General features: G+C 42.9%; 1 protein-coding gene and 1 non-coding gene across 5 annotated transcripts in view; both read right to left on the reverse strand.

The window, feature by feature from the left end:
• The window catches only part of MTHFD1L (methylenetetrahydrofolate dehydrogenase (NADP+ dependent) 1 like), a 176,222-nt gene that overhangs the window by 143,735 nt on the left and 10,795 nt on the right, over positions 1 to 21,692 (reverse strand). For all 4 annotated transcript variants that reach the window (XM_070461630.1, XM_070461631.1, XM_020895877.2 and 1 more), the window contains exons 6-8: positions 20,015 to 20,115; positions 18,202 to 18,338; positions 2,221 to 2,332 (exon numbers count right to left, since the gene is read on the reverse strand). In XM_070461630.1, coding sequence (XP_070317731.1) covers positions 2,221 to 2,332; positions 18,202 to 18,338; positions 20,015 to 20,115 — 350 coding nt within the window. The remainder of the gene's footprint in view (positions 1 to 2,220; positions 2,333 to 18,201; positions 18,339 to 20,014; positions 20,116 to 21,692) is intronic.
• Positions 18,930 to 19,059, reverse strand: LOC139033076 (small nucleolar RNA SNORA70). The gene has a single exon (XR_011485711.1). It is a non-coding gene; the product is annotated as a small nucleolar RNA SNORA70 (small nucleolar RNA).

Here is a 21,692-nt window from a genome sequence, read left to right on the forward strand (position 1 = left end):
TTAATCAGCATAGCGTTTTTTCATCTTTGCCTCTGCCCCATCAGCCCTGTTTTTTTAAGTGGAGAACAAGTTTAAGGAAATGCCTTTATATCTAAAACTAACTTAAAACTGTAACCAGAGAATAATTCTGAATCCATGTTTAGTCACTCATTCAACACAGTATTTACTAAGTCCTTCTACTGTGTCAGGTAATATTCTGGACACTCAAAAATCAATAAAACTACTAATATTGGACCAGATAAACTAAAAATAAACTGCAATCTGTATACATACAGAATCTTGTTTTTTTTCCCCCTAAAGAGAATTGTTACATCAAAATTTAATGTTTTAAAAATATCTTTTAAAAAATAATGGTCTTAAAAAAGAAACATATTAGAAACAGGGCACCATTTCAACCGTAAAACATACGTCAACCTTCATGTAATTGTAGGGCACACAGGAATCTAAAAGAACACTGAAGTCAACTCTCATATCTCCAACCAGTGGTGCCCAAATCACCCTAAACATAAAAACTCTAATAAAAAAAAGCAAGTAAACACTGTATCAAGGAAGCATTCCTTAAAAAAAATAACAATAAAGTCTTAACTGACTTTCCTGATCCCACTAGGATTCTGAGCAAATTAAAACAGGGCATGGCATTTGTGGTACAGTGGTGAGCAGAGTTGCCTTCCAAAACAGTGCACGTACACTGTTAATGGGCCAAGCATTTTTTTCTTTTCAGAAAAAAAAAGTTACACCCACAAACTACATATATTTCAAAGAACTGAGTAGAGAATTGAACGTGCTTTCTATTTATTTAAAAAAAAGCCATTAATTCCATTTCATATTATACTGTACCTCTAATTGCTTCATTCATGTGTGTGTTTGTGAGCTGAATACAGGAGCATTCTGGAAAATTCCTGAGCATCTTCCCTTCAAAACACCCCACACCACCTTGTGCCCTTCAGCTCCAAGGGGATTTTAATCTGATTGGTCAATTCTGGGAGGAGTTACATTTCCTAAAGAGGAAGGTGCATTGTTTCTCTTTTTGAAGAAATAGTTAAACGAATTCCAGTAAAGCTTTTAGCATATCCCTTTCTTTTCTATTATGTTCCAATACAATTAAGTTTAATGCTTTTTTTTTAGTGGAAGAATGTAAAATGGTCATCCCAAGGTGACCAGTTCAGAAGTTATATTTATTTTCTCCTAGACACGATTCTCTATGTCACTCTGTGTTGCGAGGCTGCCTAAGTTTCAAGGTCTAGGATGCCTGTACTAATAGATACTTCTACCCCTTTTGGCTCAAGTTTTGACCAGCTTTGGGGGAAAAGAAAAAAAAAACACCATCCTCTGGACAGCTCAGTACAGCCCCACATTCCCACCCCATGTTGAAACTGGCAGCCACAGGCAGCAAGGAAGGAAGATTCTCTGTCTTCCTCTGCCACTGTCTGTTGCATACACAGGTCATGGGACTCGAGAGGGTGGCTGGGTGTGGTCCAAAGCTCTCAAAGCCTGAGTGTCTTTCTGTGAATAAGAAAAAGGTCCGCCTGCTGGATCAGCTCCTACTGGCCCCCTGGGTGGGCATCCTGGCTCTGACACAGCTTCAGCTACCCTGAGAGGGACCTGATGTGATCTAGGAGATTCCTGGATCTCGGAGCAAATGCCATCAAATATCGACACCCACCGCAAGACCTCTTCTGTTTCTAAGGATGACTTTCCCAGCATTCTGATTGACTCTGGGGCTCCAAGAAGTGCTTGAAGGGTAACTGCAAAGGGAAATTATGAACACAGGGGAGCTGGTCTCCACTCCCCTCCCTCTGGCAGCTGTGTTTTTATCTACTTTTATGTGTTGAAGTTCACCTAAGAGTGCTTTAGGAGAAAGCATTCTGCTGTTTCAGAAAGACTGTGAGAATACTATTCCTAGTTTCCCTCACACATGTACAGACTGCCTGCTGTAGGTCACAGCTGACTGGTCTGTCTGATGCTAGAGGACAGCAGGGGACATTTCAATGAGGGGAGGGGAGGGGAGGCGGCTGCTACTGCAACTTCCATCTTGGTTGCTCTTTGCCCAACAATATGGTTCCAATATAAGTAACTGAAAAGGCAGTTGCCTTAACCGTGTTTCTATGTTGACAGTGACCATCATTTCAGGAACATACTCTTTCTGAATAAGGTTAGCCTTTCTTATTGCAATCTCGCCTGCTTTGATCAGGGGCCTGGCACCAACCCGAAGCCATTTACCTGATAGAAAGTCATGTGAACAGTTGAAAACAGTAGTTCCTGGTTGAATCCAAGAAAGGGGAATCTCTTCCGGCTTGGGTGAGCCCAAGACCACAATGTCAGCCTCCTGCAGCTAGAAAGAGAAAGAGAAATACCACACATGTTTTTAACTGTAGCATAAAAGATGTGACGATCAGTATCAAATGCCTTCCATGTAACAGATGACAATTGCATTCCCGAGGTCAGCTCCTCACTGATGTACTGACAGAATCACTTTACTAACAAACGAACTAGGTGCAAACTGAACGTGATTATCATACCCTAGAAAGGAAGCTTTAAAAATTTCTTCCAGGTAGTCACTCCAGCACATAAACTGCATGCTGAGTCGCTTAAGTCGTGTTCGACTCTTCGCGACCCCATGGACTGTAGCCCACCAGGATTCTCAGTCCATGGGATTCTCCAGGCATGAATACTGGAGTAGGCTGCCACTCATTTCTCTGGAGGATCTTGCCGACCCAGGGATCAAACCTGCGTCTCCTGCATTGCAAATGGATTCTTTCACCACTCAGCCATGAGGGAAGCCCCAGCGTAAATACGGTGTGTATTTTTAGCACTGACAGATTTTCAGCACTAACTGGAATACTGAGAAAAAGGCTGAGGCCAAGGAAACTGCACTGCTGGCAGGAGGAGATGGTACTCTGAGCAGGCTAACACACGCAGCATCCTGACTTAGGAGGAAGCTGGTCTAGAAAAAAAAAAAAATCTCATTTTCCTTGAGGTCCTGGTTATAGTGTCTTGTCAAACTGCTTTGATTTGTTTTGTTTTCTTAAAGAAAAAGGTTGGAATGTAACCCCTTCTACAAAAGACATGTCTGCCCTGTTTGTATTTTGATAACAGCGCTGGAGGAACATGTCTGGGAGGACAGTTCTGAAGAAGTGTGAAACGTTAGCTCTGGCGTCAACAAAAGAATGACCACCTATCCCAGTACCAAGGAAGCACCTGATGACTTCAAACTGCATCCATATGTGGAGGGACTGAGCTGAAGAAGGAATCCCAGACCTGAGGGGAAAATGGTGACAATTATGCATGTCAGCTCATAAATACATGAGGTGAGTGCCATTATGCCCATTTAATTGACAAGTAAACTGAGACTGAGGAGTGTCAAGAATCTCAGTGGTATATCCTGTCTTCCCAGTGGACTCAGCCTTGGAATATTCAATACTGCTGAGGCAGAAAGAGGGAGGCTGACTGCCCTCCACTTTCCAGGACTGACAACCCTTCCATCATTGCTTTTGCCAGACTTCAATGCCCTGCAACTGATGGCAGACTCTTCAGAATCAGACGGACAGGAACGGACGACAAAACATAAAAACACCCCCACTGCCGCTACCCTCACACATCCATCCAAAAGCCCAGGAAGTGAGCCGGCTGTAGGGGTCCTCATCCACTTTCAGCCCGGACACGCGGATTGCTGAAAGGTACAGGCAGGACCAGGCCAGTGGCACAGCGCTTCAGTGCCCAAGCAGCATTACAGACTCGGCTAAGGACTCTGTAACACTGGGCAAGAGGCTGCATCTGCTAGAGTCTTAGGAATCTTGCAAACAAAAAAGCCAAGCTCTAGAGCAGCTCTGAGCTCCCTTGATAAAGCAGCAGGGTGAAAATTTAAATGCACGTCTTGTCAAGAGCCAACAAAGCCAATCCTTACAAATTAACATCCCAGAAACACTCGTCAATCCGATCATGCAAATCATGCTCACGCTCAGTCGCTAGCTCTGTCTGATTCTTTGTGACCCCGTTGACTGTAGCCCGCCAGACTCCACTGTCCATGGGATTTTTCTGGCAAGAATACGGGAGAGGGTTGCCATTTCTTTCTCCAGGGGATTTTCCTGACCCAGGAGTCGACCCACATCTCCTGTCTCCTGCACTGTAGGCAGATTCTTTACCCACTGAACCATCGGGGAAGCCCAATCACACAAATAGGGGAAAGCAATTGACTGAGTATCACTGAGGAGCCCAACTGCTTTTCAGCTTTTAAGGTGCTCACTGTTTATCAGCATTACCCTTTATTAAGGCACAGGAATGAGTCGGTGTCAATCACATTCAAAAAGAGGTCCCTACTGGAAAAACCACAACAGTGTGAAATAAGAGGCTTACAGTCAATATTACCAGCAAGGAGATCAAACCCATCAATCCTAAAAGAAATCAGTACTGAATACTCATTGGAAGGACTGATGCTGAAGCTGAAGCTCAATACTTTGGCCACCTGATGTGAAGAACTGACTCATTTGAAAAGACCTTGATGGTGGGAAAGATTGAAGGCAGGAGGAGAAGGAAATGACAGAGGATGAGATGGTTAGGTGGCATCAACGACGTGATGGACATGAGTTTGAGCAAGCTCCGGGAGCTGGTGATGGACAGGGAAACCTGGCGTGCTACAGTCCATGGAGTCGCAAAGAGTCAGACACTGAGCCACTCAACTGAACTGAGTGCGTTATGGTCACATGGGTTCTCAACAGATAGAGCTGAAAAGCGGCTAGACTTGTAGGTGCTTTTATTTTTAGGGGAAAAATGTGTCCTTATGGAAAGAGGATTTTAAATTCTGATAAGAAAACATGTGGGATCCCTAGGTGGCGCTAGTGGTACAGAATCTGCTTGCCAATGCAGGAGATAAAGAGAGGCAGGTTTGATCCCTGGATCAGGAAGGTCCCCTGGAGTAGGAAATGGCAACCTGCTCCAATATACTTGCCTGGAAAATTCCATGGACAAAGGAGCCTGGCAGGCTACAGTCCACAGGCCCGCGGAGAGTTGGACATAACTGAACGACTAAGCAGCAAGAAGAAAATATACGAGTCCCTCAACCACTGCAGACAGTCAACCATGGTAAGACTCGAGAGTGACACAAATTGTTTAACACCTGTTGTAAGTGATCAGCAGATAAGAAACGCCATTTCCACGTTCAACGGCAGAAAACACAGAACTTGTTAAACTATCTACAGAAAAGGAGTTAAATGTGGACAAGACTGCAATGCTCATTTTGGAAAAAGCAAGGATCACAGGTTCACTCGAGTCCCCTAAGAGCGCTTAGTTCCTACACGTGGTATCTTCAGTACAACCTGTTCTTTTCATTACCTATAAATCTCAGAAATCTCATTCCGACCCCTTAACTGAGTACCTAGACTCAGCTCGAAAGCGGGCTGTGTGAATAAGCAACTGGAAGACAGTCAATCCCCAGAGAAAAGACAAAAATCTCCTCCCACAGTCATGATTGCAATGGAGATGCTAATTCTTTCTGGAAAGGAAAAGTGCTAGATGCTTACATCAATAAATAAGCCACAGAGGCCCAGGCAAGGTTTTTTTCTAATGAGCTACAATTCAAGGAGAATTATCATCTCACTGGCTGTTTCTACTTTCTTCCTCCCTAATGGGAAGGACCTTGGCCAAAGCCTGGCTTGAAACTTTACTCATAACAAAATATTGCCTTCTCTGCTGAGGCCTGAGTGGAAGCAGCTTAGAGTGTACCGCCCACTCCCCAGGCGGAAGACCAAATGTTAAAACAATCGCCAGACACAGATATGCAGGCATTTAGTGTGGAGCATGTGGGAATGCTAGAGGGTTTAGATACCATGAAAACTATTTTTCTTGAAGTTTTTCTTTTTGGGGGGTGGGAGTAGGGGTGAGAAGTCTCAGAATACGGAGGAGGAGATAGAGGACAGATAGGACAGAGAGAACTCACAATGTTATAAGGAACACCATAGTTTCGTACTTAGCAAAGGAAATGCATTTTTAAAATGGAAACTACAGGAAAGACAGCCTCACATTCCTGGCCAGCAGACAGGAATTTATCTTCTGCTATCAACGATTTTGAAAGGACATATATGAACCTCAGGTATGGTGTTTGTATGCATACAGAAAGCTGGGATAGGTTTTAAAAGAAGAATCATGATTGAACTACCTGAGACCTAACAAACCTGCTTCTACATCCTGCAAATGTTATGGACAGAGTTCTGTAAACAATCAAAATGAAGAACATCACTTTTGAAAAAATCAGCTGGGGCTCTCTCCAGCCAATGACACGCTCCTGAATTTACACTGATTGGAGAGAATGAAAGAGACCCAGGATTTCAGTGAATGTACTCATTCACCTGCCATCTCCACTTGGGGCAGACACTGAGGCTGCTGAGGATCAGAAAATAAAGATCCCGGGCTACAAGATTTGAGAGTTAGGGTCTTCCTGATGAAGGGGCAGGACAAACCACTGAATTATGGAAAAGAAACACTCTATTTCTACGTATTTTGCCCATACAGTTGGTACAATACTTACACAACCGGCTAATGTGTGACATCCGGCAGTCCCCTTGCAATGGCCCGGCAGCTGTCACAGTCAAGTACAGGGTGGGGTCCCCAGGGCAGGAAGGCTCCCCAGGGAGGGAAGGTGGGCGGGGATCTGGCCCTTGTTCTTTCACTTTCAATGAACTGGGACACTCTGCGGTTAGTGCGAGCCGGTTGAGAGGCTTTAGAGATCACATGTTCTGCACAAGAGTCTTCACAGTGCTCTGTGATGACAGAGGGTGTCTGTGAAATCTCACGGGGCCTGGAGGCCCTGTGGCTGTCTCAAGGCAAAATCCTAATGAGAGTGAGGTGTTTTTCTTTTTTATGAAAAGTCATTTTCTTTCAGTAAAGGCTGAGTTCCTGGATTTGCTGGCCTTTTCTTGATAACAGATAAGCAGCTGTCAGACTGGGCTTTCCGGGCTGCCCTTGCTCCATCAGCTTGTCTTTTAGGACGACGACACTGGAGAATGGATTGAGAAGGGTTGGGGGAGCTGAGAGGGAAAGCATGCGACAAGCAGCAGGCAGAGGACACCTCTGTAGGAAACAGGATGCCTAGAACCGAGAAAGGAAAGGAGGATGGGGACGCAGGGTGGGATTTGCCAGCATCAGAGATATAGCTAAATGCTGAGGCTTGGATAAGATCTCGGAGGGAAACAGGGAGAACGGGAAGAAAAAGGTGTCTAAGGCATCCCTCAGAACTCATCTTAAATGACAAGGGAAGAGGAAGAAATGACATGACTCTGGCCAGGAAGAGGAAGAAATGACATGACTCTGGCCATGACTGGTCTTCCTAACCCAGGAGTCAGGGGAGGAGGACTGGGTTGTCTCAAGCAGCCTAAGGGGAAAGGGTGTTGTCGACCAGTTCCAAATGATGCCCAATGGCTAAGCAAGCTAAAAGCAATTAGCAACCCTTCAGTGACTTTATTATAGAAGTGGGCATAAGCAACTATGCCTGGGCAAAATCTGCCCTTTGAGTCCAGTGTGTTCCGTCCCTATGGAGATGTCACTGAGCCAGTGAGCAGCTGTGTGCTTGCGGGCTCAATCCTGATCAACCCTTTGCAACCCCATGGACTGTAGCCTACCAGGCTCCTTTATCTATGGGATTTCCCTGGCAAGAACACTGGAGTGGGTTGCCATTTTCGCCTCCAGGGGATCTTCCTGACCCTGGGGTCAAACCCCAAAGGGTTAATAAATAACCTTCCTTTTTCTCAAAAAATGCATGTCTTACCTTATCATTTAACATACTTAGAGAAGAGAGTATCAAAGACAGTCAGTTGTGTCCCAAATGATAGAAAAGGCAGTTAATCCCTCTTCAAGTTTACTTGATTCTCACATAAGTTATGATGGGTGATAAAAGGAAAACGCAACCTCAAATCCAGCAGTGGACATACTTTGAACGATTCATCCAGAAAAATTCCCTTTCTCACACCCTAGAAAGAAATAAAACTAAAAAGTAAGGCTGAGAAAGAGAGAGTGTGTGCTCACACCTGTGTGCATGTATTTGTGATGAAAGATAATCTAATATGATAGGGACACAGAAGCAGGTAGCACAAAACTGTGTAAGAGATCAAGTTATGGTTCCGAGATCCACAGGAAGTGAGCCTTGATTCAGAGGCAGAAGAGCCTTGTGATCTATGCTTATCCTGTGTTGTTAATGCAAACTGATGCATTAACAGTGGGTAATTCAGCATTGCATTTCCTGCCACACTTGTGCTTTCTGATTCTGAACCTTGGGATGCACATTAACTGATTCATGCATGCCACTTCCCTGGAGTAACTCTCTGCTCAGCTGCCTCCTCTGAGAAGTGAAGAAACTGCACTTAAAAGAGAAAAAAAAGGGGGGGAGGGGGCAGGAATAAGAAACTGCACTTGATAGAGAGGAACTGAGGTGCAGAGGGAAGAGCCAGCAGTGGGGGTTTCAAAACCTGGATTCAAGTCCAGGCTATGCTCTTGTCATCAGATGACCAGGGTCAAGGCACTGCACATAATACCTTACTTTCAGGGTGTAACGCTAATAAAAAAATACATGAAAAGGCTTTGAAAAATGAAATCTGTACACAAACATAAGGTGTTCTATCCTTATAGACTAACTGCATGTGTGCGTGCTAAGTCGCCTCAATTGTGTCCTACTTTTTGCGACTCTATAGACTGTGGCCCTCGGGGCTCCTCTGTCCATGGGATTCTCCAGGCAAGAATACTGGAGTGGGTTGCCATGTCCTCCTCCAGGGGATCTTCCCAACCCAGGGGTCGAACCCAAGTCTCTTAAATCTCTTGCACTGGCAGGTAGGTTCTTTACCACTAGTGCCACTTGGGAAGACTCATAGACTATGCAGAGACCTCCCCATTGGAGTATTCTAATTCTACACCCTTAGGAAGCATTTACGCTGGAAGAGTTAAACATGGAGCCAGGCTCTGCTGATGGTGTGGACATGCAAGCAAAGACGACCCACAGGTGGACAGGAGGTGAAGCCACTGGCCTGTTCCCTGCAGAGACACAGCCTGGAGCCCTTGTCCTTTTGTGCAATACATGCCTTGAACCATCTGAGGCTTTACACGCCCCCTCCGGATCTCATGCCAAGTTTCAATAGATTCTCTCACTGATCCTTTTCTCAACACTGATAAATATAAATGGGCTGATTTGGGGGCTTTTCAAAAGTTCTATTCACCTTCTTCTCTGGTGTTAATAAGTAACGCAATGATCAGGCAGAAGCAAGAGAAGAAAGGGAGCTGACATCCAAAGGTGTTTTTCAATCCATTAATAGTGAAAACAGAGAAATTCAGGGGCCTACATTATCCAGGTCACTTCATCACACTTTACTCAATAGCCTCAGTATTTACCTGGCACAAGATCTGGGGCGCCCTGGGGTCAGTGGTATCTCCTCCACTCACCCATTACACAGGGCTAGGGTCAGGGGAGGGACTCACATCAATGAGGCTGGACTGCGAATCCACACAACTGCCCAGGGTGGCCCCCACTCTGCCCTCTTGGAAGGGTAGACACATTCCCCCTGGACAGTGAGCCTGCAGGGGTGGTGACAAGCTCAAAGCTCAGGCAAGAAATGGCTTCTTTTTCTTAGGAAGGTATCTGTGGGATTAGTAAGAGTGGGGATAAAAAAACAGTGAACTCAACCCAAGTCAAATGTCTTGGACCTTGGTCCCTCTGATGTTCCCCAGCCCACGCTGTTGGATACTTTGGGGTTTCAAAGATTATCAGACATTAGGAGATTTCTCTGGTGGTCCAGTGGTTAAGACTCTGTACTTCCAAAACAGGGGGCACACAGGTCTGATTGCTGGTTGGGGAATGAAGTTCCCTTATGCTGTGGGGTATTTAAATAAATATTAAACTTGGAAGGTCCTTTTAAAGACTGGGTTTTGCGACTATCTGGAATAAGAACTGACATGAGATAACGGCTAAAAGTGCTGGTTGCACTGCCACTGCTAATGTTTTAAAATTAAATATATTTGCTCAGTCTCTTTACTTCTCTGAGCCTCAGTTTCCTATCTGTGATATGGGAAGAGTAGGAGTCCAGCCTAATAGAACGGCTGCAGAATCAAAAAGGTAACATCAGTGAAGGACAATCGTGGTTCACTATAACCCCTAACTCAAAGGTTATTCGATGTCCTTACTGCCATTACCATATGTTACTGGTTTAAAGTGCTGGAAGAAAAAAAGACCTGTCAACTGAGAATTCTATATCCAGCAAACCTGAACTTCAAAAAAAAAAAAACAGAGGGGGACTTCCCTGGTGATCCAGTGGTTACGATTCCACTACAAGGAGCAGGGGTTCCATTTCTGGTTGGGGAACTAAGATTCCCACATGCCATGAAGTGTAGCCAAAAAAAGAAAAAAAAAAAAAAGGGGAAATTTGCATGTTAAACATTTGCATATTAAAAAAGTAGGAGTTCACTGCCATCAGACCTGCTCTACAAGAAGTGGAGAGATACTAGTTAGTTAACTCCAAGCTGTGTGAGGAAATACAGATTTCCAGAAAAGCCAGCATTCTTGTATTTTTGGTTTGAAACTACAGTTGTAATTTCCTACCTGATTTAAGACAAATGCATTAAAAGTTGTATTTAAAAAAAAGGTATAGAAAAAAGAAAAAGCACTCATGTAAATGGCTAATCTAGTCCAGTTTAAAAGCTAACGTTTCCCCACTAATCTTGGGAAAAGGGTATTTTTTCAAGCTCTCCTATGTATAATACACATATATTTAGAATTTCACAATTCACTTTTTAAAGCCTTTTGTAAGGCATGCAATGTACTGAATTTAAAGTGGAAAATGACTCTGAAAAATTAACTTTTGCTCAAAAAGCTTGGCCTACTTTGATCCTTCAAGTGTGAAAGACCTATATTTTTCCCTTTCCTGTTAGGGCTAGTTTTGACAATCTGCTCAGAAGGAGAAACAAGATACTCTGAGAAAAACAAAATAAAACGGCTCTCTTCTTTCTGGGTTATTTCTTATACACACAGCTGGGGCTGACCCGATTCATTGCAGCTGGAGGCCGTTTTGCCATCCTCCTCCAGCTGTGTCAGAAGAGGCTTTTCAGCCAGCGGAGCATACGGGTGTGTGTGTGTGTGTGTGTGTGTGTGTGTCTGTGTGTCTGTGTGTGTATGTGCGTGTGTGTGTGTGCGTGTGTGTGTGTGTGTGTGTGTGTGTGTGGAGAGCACAGCGGAGCATATGGGTGTGTGTGTGCGTGTGTGTGTGTGCATGTGCGTGTGTGTGTGTGTGGAGGGTGGAGAGCACAGCGGAGCATACGGGTGTGTGTGTGTGTGTGTGTGTGTATGTGTGTGTGTGTGTGTGCGTGTGCGTGTGTGTGGAGGGTGGAGAGCACAGCCCTGAGGTGCCAGCCAGCCTCCCTATCCTGGAGAGAGGAACCACTCTGTCTCACAAATACTCAATACAGAACATTTCCTTCTAGCATCAGGGTGAACTCCCTGGGGTGAGAAAGAGGGCATCTCTAAATGTAGGCCAATTCTCACTGGGCAGATGGCTGTCCTCTCCTACATCCGGGTGTCATTTCACTCCAGGGTCCTGAGGAGCTGAGTAAAAGGCCTACGTCTGGGTGCAGGAAGGAGGGCAATTCCTTAGCTCAAACCAAAAATGTCATACCCAATGCTTTAGCTCACCAACAGCTGATGCTCTATAGAGTGCGGGTAATCTGGACCAATGCCCAGACATTCCTCTCCTCCCACCGTGTAAATGCAGAATGCATCTCAAAACCCAAGAGTGATGCTCTAGAATGAAGCAGAAAACTTATTCTTAATTGTCAATGATACACTCAGGCATAAACTATAGCTTCCAGATACAGAAGCCCACTCTGTTTTGTGTAGTGCTCTAAAAAGGCAAATCTCAACCCCTCATGTTCTGGGTCCACAAAAGTTTTATATGTAATCAGTATGCAAAGCAAGGAGATCAAACCAGTCCATCTTAAAGGAAGTCAACCCTGAATATTCACTGAAACGACTGATGCTGAAACTGACCTTCCAATACTTTGGCCACCTGATGTGCAGAGCTGACTCACTGGAAAAGACCCTGAGGCTGGGAAAGATGGAGAGCAAGAGAAGAAGGGGGCAACAGAGGATGAGATGATTGGATGGCATCACTGATTCAACAGACATGAGTTTGAGCAAACTCTAGGAGATAGTGAAGGATAGGGAAGCCTGGCATGCTGCAGTCCATGGGGTTGCAGAGTCAGACATAACTGAGCGACTGAACAACAACGGCATTCAGACTATCCTTAGACTGTCAGGTTGTTGATAGAGATGAAATCCATCTCTATTTAACTAACTAGATGTAAGTATCCCTCAAAATCGCAGGAACGAATACTATTCCTAGAAAGAGTGATCGGTAAACCAGGAATTCCCAGGAGACGTGACCTGATGTGAAGTGGCTTCTGAGAGGACACAGGCATCAGGGAAGGAAGAGGTCCACAGCCGCGGAGTTGAGGACCAGATGGCGGGCCTGGACTGGCCAAAGCTGGACACACTCTCTCGGGGAAACTGTCTCTTAGTTTTGTTTTTGACTTGGTTTCCTCGGCCTCCATGTATTGTTGGGAGACCTCACAGACAGACAGACTCTCCTTATACCCAGCCATACATTGGAAGCATGTGTGCCAGGCTTCAAATAAGGAACCTTGGGTCCTATATTTTTATTACCTCCTTACAAGCGATTGACCCACTGGCCTTTCCATTTCCACATCAAGGATCAACTGCACATCTGTATGGTGAAACTTGCCAGTGACCTTCCTGACTCACCATCCGCCACAGCCAAGCTATTACTGGGGATGTTAACAGGTGCCAAGTCCTACGCTAAGCAAACCGGCGGGATCACTGAATTCCCACAGCAGCCCTGAGAGGCAGGGAGTATTAAGATCCCCATTCTACACATGAGGAGACAGGCTCAGCGAAGTTAAACAACATCGAAGGCTTGAATCCAGAGCTGTTAGTACCAAAGCCTGTTAAACTGCTTCCTGAGAACATAGATGTTATCCCAAGTGTTCCAAAGACAGCTCCTACTGGTTGCAGCAGGTCATGACTGCTTCGAGGTCATCCCAAATTTGGAAGGCTACATGTAGATTTGGAGGTGGTATACGGGGATCCAGTGTAACAGTCACCACCTTATCCCTAAAACCCTCACCCCTCTGGTTTCCGAAATGCCTCACCAGATGGCCAACAGGGTGTCCTGTCCCATGTCAGGGATAAACAGGCAGGAAAGAAATGCTTTTCAAAGATAACATCACGTGACCTCACAGCCATAATCCTTTGCTTGCTCTTTTCTCCCTCTGATACTTGTCACTGTTCATAATGAGAAGTTAAATGGGCCATTTTTAAATGTACTTACAATGCACTATAATCTTAAAATACATTGTTGATGGCATTAAAAAACAAACACCAATCTACTGTTAAACGTATACTTTCAGTGTTTTTCAGTGAAGGCTTTCGAGGTGTGCGATAAGGGTGGACACAGCCTGTCCCATCCAGGTCTCCCAGGACACTAATCTGTGTCTGAATATTCTTTGCACCGTTATCAGTTGCTATCACCATGGTCTGCCGAGGGCCCGATGACCCTCTGAATCTAGGCCTGGCAATGGCCTGTGTTTTAGAAATAAAATATAGGAATGAATGAAGTGAAATCAAAGTCACTCAGTTGTGTCTGACTCTTTGCTACCCCATGGACTGTAGTCTGCCAGGCTCCTCTGTCCATGGAATCCTCCAGGCCAGAATACTGGAGTGGGTAGCCATTCCCTTTTCTAGGGGATCCTCCCAACCTATGGATGGAACCCAGGTCTCCCTCATTGCAGGTGGATTCGTTACTATCTGAGCCACCAAGGGAGTCCGAAATATAGGAATAGTGAAAAGTCAGATGTCAGGCAGAAGCATGGAGGTATACCAGCGGGAGGTGGAGGTGAGCGACAGTGCAGTGCTAGCTGCTAGCACAAAGAAAGGAAAGAGACAGCCTTTATTCGTGGTGGGAGGGGAGCCTGTTATGTGTAAGTGGATCATGTAGAGGGGGCCACACAAAGTTAAGGACAATTATGGGAAAGCTCAGCAGACTGGAAAAGGTCAGTTTTCATTCTAATCCCAAAGAAGGGCAAAGAGTGTTCAAACTACCATATAACTGTGCTCATCTCAGATACTAGCAAGGTCTCAAAATCCTTCAAGCTAGGTTTCAGCAGTACATGAACCAAGAGCTTCTAGATGTAGAAGCTGGATTTAGAAAAGTCAGAGGAAGCTTTGGCAGAGATCAAATTGCCAACGTCTACTGGATCACAGAAAAAGTAAGAGAATGCCAGAAAACCCTCTATTTCTGCTTCACTGACTACGCTAAAGCCTTGGACTGTGTGGATCACAACAAAGTATGGAAAATTCTTCAAAAGAATACCAGACCACTTACCTGCCTCCTGCGAAACCTGTATGCAGGTCAAAAAGCAACAGTTAGAACCAGACATGGAACAACGGACTGGTTCAAAACTGGGAACAGAATACATCGAGGCGTATATTGTCACCTGGCTTATTTAACTTCTATGCAGAGTACATCATGTGAAAAGCCAGGCTGGATGAACCACAAGCTGGAATCAAGACAGCCAGGAGAAATAACAACCTCAGATATGCAGATGACACCACCCTAATGGTAGAAAGTGAAGAGGAACTAAAGAGCCTCTTGATGAGGAGAGTGAAAAAGCTAGCTGAGAACTCAATGCTCAAAAAACTAAGATCACGGCATCCAGTCACATCATTTCATGGCATATAGAAAGGGAAAAAGTGGAAACAATGGCAGAGTTTATTTTCTTGGCTCCAAAGGCACTGTGGACAGTTAACTGCAGCCACGAAAATAAAAGACGCTTGCTCCTTGGAATAAAAGCTATTCTTAGACTGAGTATTAAAAAGCAGGGACATTACTTTGTTGACAAAGGTCTGTATAGTTAAAGCTATGGTTTTTCCAGTAGTCATGTACGGCTATGACAGTTGAACCATAAAGAAGGCTGAGCGCTGAAGAATGCATGCTGTTGAACTGTGGCGTTGGAGAGTCCCTTGGACTGCAAGGAGATAAAACCAGTCAATCCTAAAGGAAATCAACCCTTAATATTCATTGGAAGGACTGATGCTGAAGCTGAAGCTCCAATACTTTGGCCACCTGATATGTAGAAGTGAGTCACTGGAAAAGACCCTGATGCTGGGAACGATTAAGGGCAAAAGGAGAAGAGGGTGACAGAGGATGAGACAGTTGGATGGCATCACAGACTCAGTGGATATGAGTTTAAGCAAGCTCCAGGACATAGGGAAGCCTAGCTTGCTATGGTACACAGGGTCACAAAGAGTAAGACAAGACTTACCGACTAAACAAAAACGATGAAAAGCCTGTAATCTTTCTTGCCATATTTTTGGCTATAAAGTTGAAGCAATAAAAGCAATGAAAGTTGCCAGTCTCTAAGATTCACAGTGGTACTGCTATAAGTACCAAGGGCTTAAGGTAAAAAAAAAAAAAAAGTCCGTGCAATGTCAGCTTTTAAAGAGAATCTCCATAGATACAGGGAAATCAGAATGTTGCCCAATTTCTAGATTCTCAAGAGAGTAATGGTTCTCAAAGTTAGAATGAGCTTTATCCAAAGAGTCAAGGTGATTTATTTCCATAATAAAAAAGTACTTTGAAAGATATCTTTGTTTTTCCAAAATACAGATACAACTAGCAAAACTATCTGTGACAGCTGTGAAAACACTGAATTGCCAATGAAGGCATTTTTCTCTTTTTCGTCACAGCTGTTCAGTTCAGGGCAAGTTTACTGTCCTCTTCCACTAAGAGTCCCAACCCAAAATTCTGGGCTTCAGAGTACAAAACACTGTCCCTGAATTTTCTTGAATAGCCTGCCACCATGTGGTGACCACTAAAAAAATCACATAGTAATTGCAAGATCATGTTCCAGGACTGTTTCCAAACAAGAAAGAACAAGGTATAACAAATCCACTTGCCATTCAAACATTACAAATCTCAGTCCATTTGCCTTGGTCCCCAGGACAGGACTACAGCTTGCTAGTCTCCATCCTCACATTGCAAAGTGAGGAACAGGTATTTTCAGATTTTGGTAATTTATTGTGCTTAATGCACTTTTAATGTAAAATCACTTTGTTTGACATTTGTGAAATTCATAGTCAGTTTTTGAAATTAAAAACTTTATGAAACTATTTAAAAAACTTTAAGAAACTATTTCAAACTATTTCAGTGAATGACAATTCTTTTACACCTGGATACCCTGTCCATTGCACGGTTTAAGAAAAGGTATGACCAACACAAGCGAAGGTCCCCTAATGTCTTCTCCATCTACATCCACATGTTTGTCCCATCATGATTGTCCTGAATTGGTTCAGTTTCTGCTCATTCCCTTATTCTTTTCCTTTATATGTGTGAAGCTCTAAAAATGTATACATGGTATTGACTTTAAATCTTACACAAATGGGGTTAGATGAAATACATCCTTCTGCAACTTGCCTTATTCCAATGAATAATTTAAAAAAATTCTTATTGCTATTTGTAGCCCTATGCTTCTTCAAAATTGTCTGTTTTTGTCCTGTTCTCCCATGTAAATTTTAGAATCAATTTGGCAAATTCTACGCAATAATATTATGTCAGGATTTTGATTCAAATGTAGAGATTAATTTGGGAGAGAATCAGTATCAATATCCTTAAGAGAGTGAGTTTTCTAATCCATGAAATGGTATCTCTGCTTTTAACTGGGTCTTCTTAATGGCATTTATAAAAATTATACGATTTCTTTTAAAAGGCCAGAAAAAACTTTTGTTAAATATATTCCTAGGTACCTTATACTCTCATTGTTATCATATGTTGTATTTCTTTAAAAATTAACTTTATAACTGTGGGGGGTGGTGCTTAGAAATGCAATAAGCTTTTGCCTGTTGATCTTATATCCAAGAACCCAGAAGAACTCTTAGTAATTCTGATATCTGGGTTTTTTTTAATATGTGTGAAGTAATTCTGCTATCTTGATAGAGTCTTCTGTACTTTTTACATAAGTTTATTACTCAGGATTGATAACATTTTGTGTTTTCTTTTTCCAATCTTTTTCTTTTCTTTTTTCATATTACTGCATTGTCTAGGAATTCCCACACAATGCCAATGAGGAGTGCTGATAACAGGCACCCTTGTCTTTCCTAATTAAAAAAAGAAATGTTTCTAGGGAATTCTCTGGTGGTTCAGTTGTTAGGACTTATTGCTTCCACTGCTGGTTTTGACCTCTGGTCAGAGAACTAAGAACTATTAATAACAAGCTGTGCAGGGCAGTCCCCCCCCAAAAGTTTTTCATATTTCACTGCTAAATGATATTTTCACTCTCAGTTTTTACAGACATTTTATCTGATTAAAGAATTTCTTTAAATTCCTAGTCTAAGATGACTTTTTAGAAAAATCTCATAATGAATATTAGGATTTATCTAATAACTTTTCTGGGTCTACTATGGTGAAAGTATAGATTTTAATCTGATAATGTAATGAATTACATTAAGACATTTTGATAGATGTTAACCCTCTTTACAATCTCATGATAACCTCAACCTGGATTTTATTTTCTATTTTGCCAGTGGTAACTTCATCTATGTTCACAGGTGAAATCGGCCTGTAATTGTCCATTAGCATCTTGTCTGCATTGGGAACTCATGAGTTTCGAAATGTTGTCTTCTCCTATCTGGTTTTTTTTTTTGACTGTGGTAGCTCATTTATAAAACTGTTGTCTTTTTGTCTGCTTGTTTGACTTTTGTCTGCTAGACTGATTCAACGTCTTCATCGTTATATACTATTCAATTTTATGTGAATCCATTTTTACAAGTTTTCAGATTTATCAGCATAAAGTTGCTCATACTCACCTTTTTTAAAAAATAGTTTTTGCTTCTGTGTTTATGTATCCTTGTTCATTCCTATCATTGCTGGTGTTCTTTTTTTGTCTCAATCATTTTGGCTAGTGATGTGTCTATATTACTAGACTTTTCCAAGAACTAATTTTGGCTTTGCAATAGAAATCTCTTTTCTTTGCTTTCATCCTTTGAGATTTTTCTGCTGTTCTTTCTCTAATCTCTTATATTAAAACGCTTGATCTGTGCATGTCCAGTCCTCCTTTTCTCATATAAGCATTTGAAGATACGTTTCCAACATGAAAGATGCTTACCTTGCCTTGAAGCTGAGGTGTTTTCCACTGCGAGCTCATTGTCATGGACCCTTTTCTCTGGAACAGACATTGTAGGGTGGCTTCCAAAGACCCATGGGCTCCTATTACCAAGATCTTCTTTCCATCTAAGCTGACACCTACCCACCAAATGAAAATTCAGTATTATAATCAAAACATCAAAGTCTTCGTCCCATACAGCTTTTATGCAAGGGGAAAAAAAGCCTTTAAAGTAGGATTTACCAGTGGGTGTTAAGGAGGGGACAGTGTTTGGGCTCTCAGGAGCGCAGGGCCCACCATTTGTCCAGAGGGCTGGGAATAGGGACATATTCGACCCCACAGCTCTCTGGGACAAGCTGCTTTTCCACCACCAAGTTTTCAATTTCATCCACATTAAACTTAGTAAATCCCCACTTCTGTGGATCTTCTAGCAACCAGGGAACTTGAACTTCACCTGCTCCTTGTTCTGCAGCTTGGTGCAGATGGACATTATGACCTGGCCAATGTGGACGCTGGCCATCGCACCCTGGCGCTTTCCAAAGGCACCACGCAGCCCGGTCTGGAGCCTAGACTGAGGACGGCACGTCAGACATGAATGTCCCCTGGAAAGGGCTCTCTTGAAATGGCAATCCACTCCAGTATTCTTGCCTGGAGAATCCTATGGACAGAGCAGCCCAGCAGGCTACAGTCCACAGGGTCACGAAGAGTCAGACAGGACTGAGTGACTGACACTTTCACTTCAAGGTCACTTAGGGCAAACCACACAGGCAACAGGCTTCAGACACTACCCAGGAGGCTGCTGTTCGCAGCCACTGCAGGACCCCCCATTGAAAACAGCACCATCAGCTTCACTGGCTCCAAAATTAGCCTTTTAAAACTTGGCCCTCTGGGCACCAGACTTACAATGACTATAAGCAGTAGTTTATTCTTTCTGTGCAAATTTTATGGTGGGGTGATGCAGAATCATCATCCTAATTATTCATGTGATAGAAAGACACTATCTATTTGGGTTATCTCAGAGATTTGAGGCTAATGACTGTTGCCCTAAAGGTGTATCTTGAAAGTTAGTCTTCTAACAAAGCTTTGGTATATATTTTAGAATTTTTGTTTACCCATTGCATGTTTGGGTATAGGGGAGGGACACTGGTCTCTTTTTCAGTCAAGCTAGTGCAAAGAAAAATTTAGTTTGTTAAAGTTTTATGTATTCAGTTATAAAGTCCTTAAATATAGGAAAGACTCAGCAATAATTTACTTGTTAAATGTGATAACTAAGAAATTACTCATTTCTATGTCACTGACATAAAAGGAGAGAAAGACGGAAATTAAATACTGATACTGAAAGTGATACTATTCACTGATAAATCTTAATCTAGGTTTCTATACCGTAAACCATATCTAACAGTCATTTAAACTATATATCTAACAGTCTATATCTAACAGTCATTTAAGCCTTAAATATAAATCTTATCTAGATCTACACATTGACAGATTTAAGGAGTTGGAACTTGAAACGTCTTTCACGGTGGCTGTTTTGAGAGTTTCATGAGAGAGGCTGAGAAAATGTTTAACACGTAATGTGTTAATGTGTTACTTAACATTTAACAAGGTTAATCATTTACCTTTACCAATTTCTCTTTAAAATTATAATAATCTTCTTAGAAAAATCTGCCATAGTCACACGTTTCTGATGAGAAACAAAAAAAGCTGACACTGAATATCACTTCGGTGTTTCAGTAAGAATCTTCCAGAAACAAATCTTTACTAAAACTCAAGTCAATACCAAAAAACACAGAACATTTCTTAAGGAGAATTATACCTGACTTTTCAAGAAGTTCAATTACAGCTCTGGCCACAGGTGAAATAAAACACTCATGGGCATCTCCTCGGACCAGCTTCCCCAGGTTGACATCCGTTAATCTGAATCCAAACACAAGGGAACAAGTGAGTTAAAACTTGGCCCAAACCCACTCATCTGTAAAGCACATGTATTAATCCCAAATAACAGCCAAGTCAATATTTGATATAACGAAAAGAAGTTTATCTTTTAAAGCAGGACAAGAAAAAAATAACTATAAAATTCTCTCTGTACTTGTTTCGGCCTCCACCCTCCCTCCCAGCCCTGCAGCGTGCACCTGCATGACACATTAACCAGAGGTCCTCAAAGACAAGACTGCCTGCTCAACCGAAAAGATAATTTTTTTAAAAATTCTGACACTAGCGATGTAACTTCTTAAAAGAACAGCGTTCTTTCCAGCTCTGTAGGGGGTCATGGTGACTTGGGGGGTTTATCTGGACTATGGGGCTTCACTGGTGGCTCAGATGGAAAAAATCTGCCTGCAATGCAGGAGACCCAGGTTCAATCCTTGGCCCAGGAAGATCCTCTGGAGAAGGGCATGGCAACCCACTCCAGTATTCTTGCCTGGAGAATTCCACGGCCAGAGGAGCCTGGTGGGCTACATCCCACAGGGTCACAAAGAGTCAGACACGACTGAACGACTAACACTTTCACTTTCTCCTCATTGGGACTCTATCCTTAGTGAATTTTACGTAAGGCATCAGTGCGTCATTGTGATGTGTTATCCTTTCTCTCGACAATGTGTATGATTGACTTCTATCCATATGACCATCTGACTTCTATCTATATGACTGTATGACTATCTCTGACTTCTAACAGAGGAACAGTTCTCAGAGCCTCCTGAGAATCTGCTTGCTGGGTTATAATCCTTGATTTGGCTCAAATAAAATTCTCTTTTATTCCTTTTTTAACTTGATAGTTCACTGAATTTTTGTTGACAGATAGGATATATTAAATTAAATAGAAATCAAAGAGTGGGCAAGAAAAACAAATATAAAATAAAGAGCAGACAGGAATAGAGGCCATCAGCTTCTCAGAAAGGCCCTTCAGGTAACACTAATGTGGTCCCTACGGGTGTTCTGATTTTGCTTGGCCAGCCCATCTGCAGCTTGAAGCCACGCAGGGCTTCACTGCACAGCTCCAGGGAGCTCATCTCAGTGGACTATGCAGAAGCGTGGCCCTGGATGTGTGCATCGCCATGGTCCTGAAGCCAAGCCTACTTTACCCTGAAGGAAGTTACATCTCCATCAATATCAAAGTCCAGAATCAATCCTAGAAATCGGGGAGTGACCTCACAAGACTTGGATTCAAGGTCTGACTGCCACTCAACATCAGTACTCATCTCTTGCAGAAATCAAGGGGAAAAAGGAGGAACCATGTTCTTTCAATGTCTTGAGTCCTTTCTTGTCAAATCCAGGACAAAACAGTCCCTAACTATTTAGCTTAAACTGATGCTCTCAATACAGGTTAGTAACAAAATGAGGATACTTGGGAAAGGTGTCATACTCCTCTTTTTATGAAAGATTGAAAACTACACCTTGATATCTTGAGGTTCTGGATGTTTCCTAACTAATTAGAGCTTCTTCTGTCTTTATGGTTTGTCTGCTACAGGATCAGAGATTTTCATGACAACTTTACT

The sequence above is a fragment of the Odocoileus virginianus genome, chromosome 34 (genome assembly GCF_023699985.2).
Source record: "Odocoileus virginianus isolate 20LAN1187 ecotype Illinois chromosome 34, Ovbor_1.2, whole genome shotgun sequence".
Classification (NCBI taxonomy): Eukaryota; Metazoa; Chordata; class Mammalia; order Artiodactyla; family Cervidae; genus Odocoileus; species Odocoileus virginianus.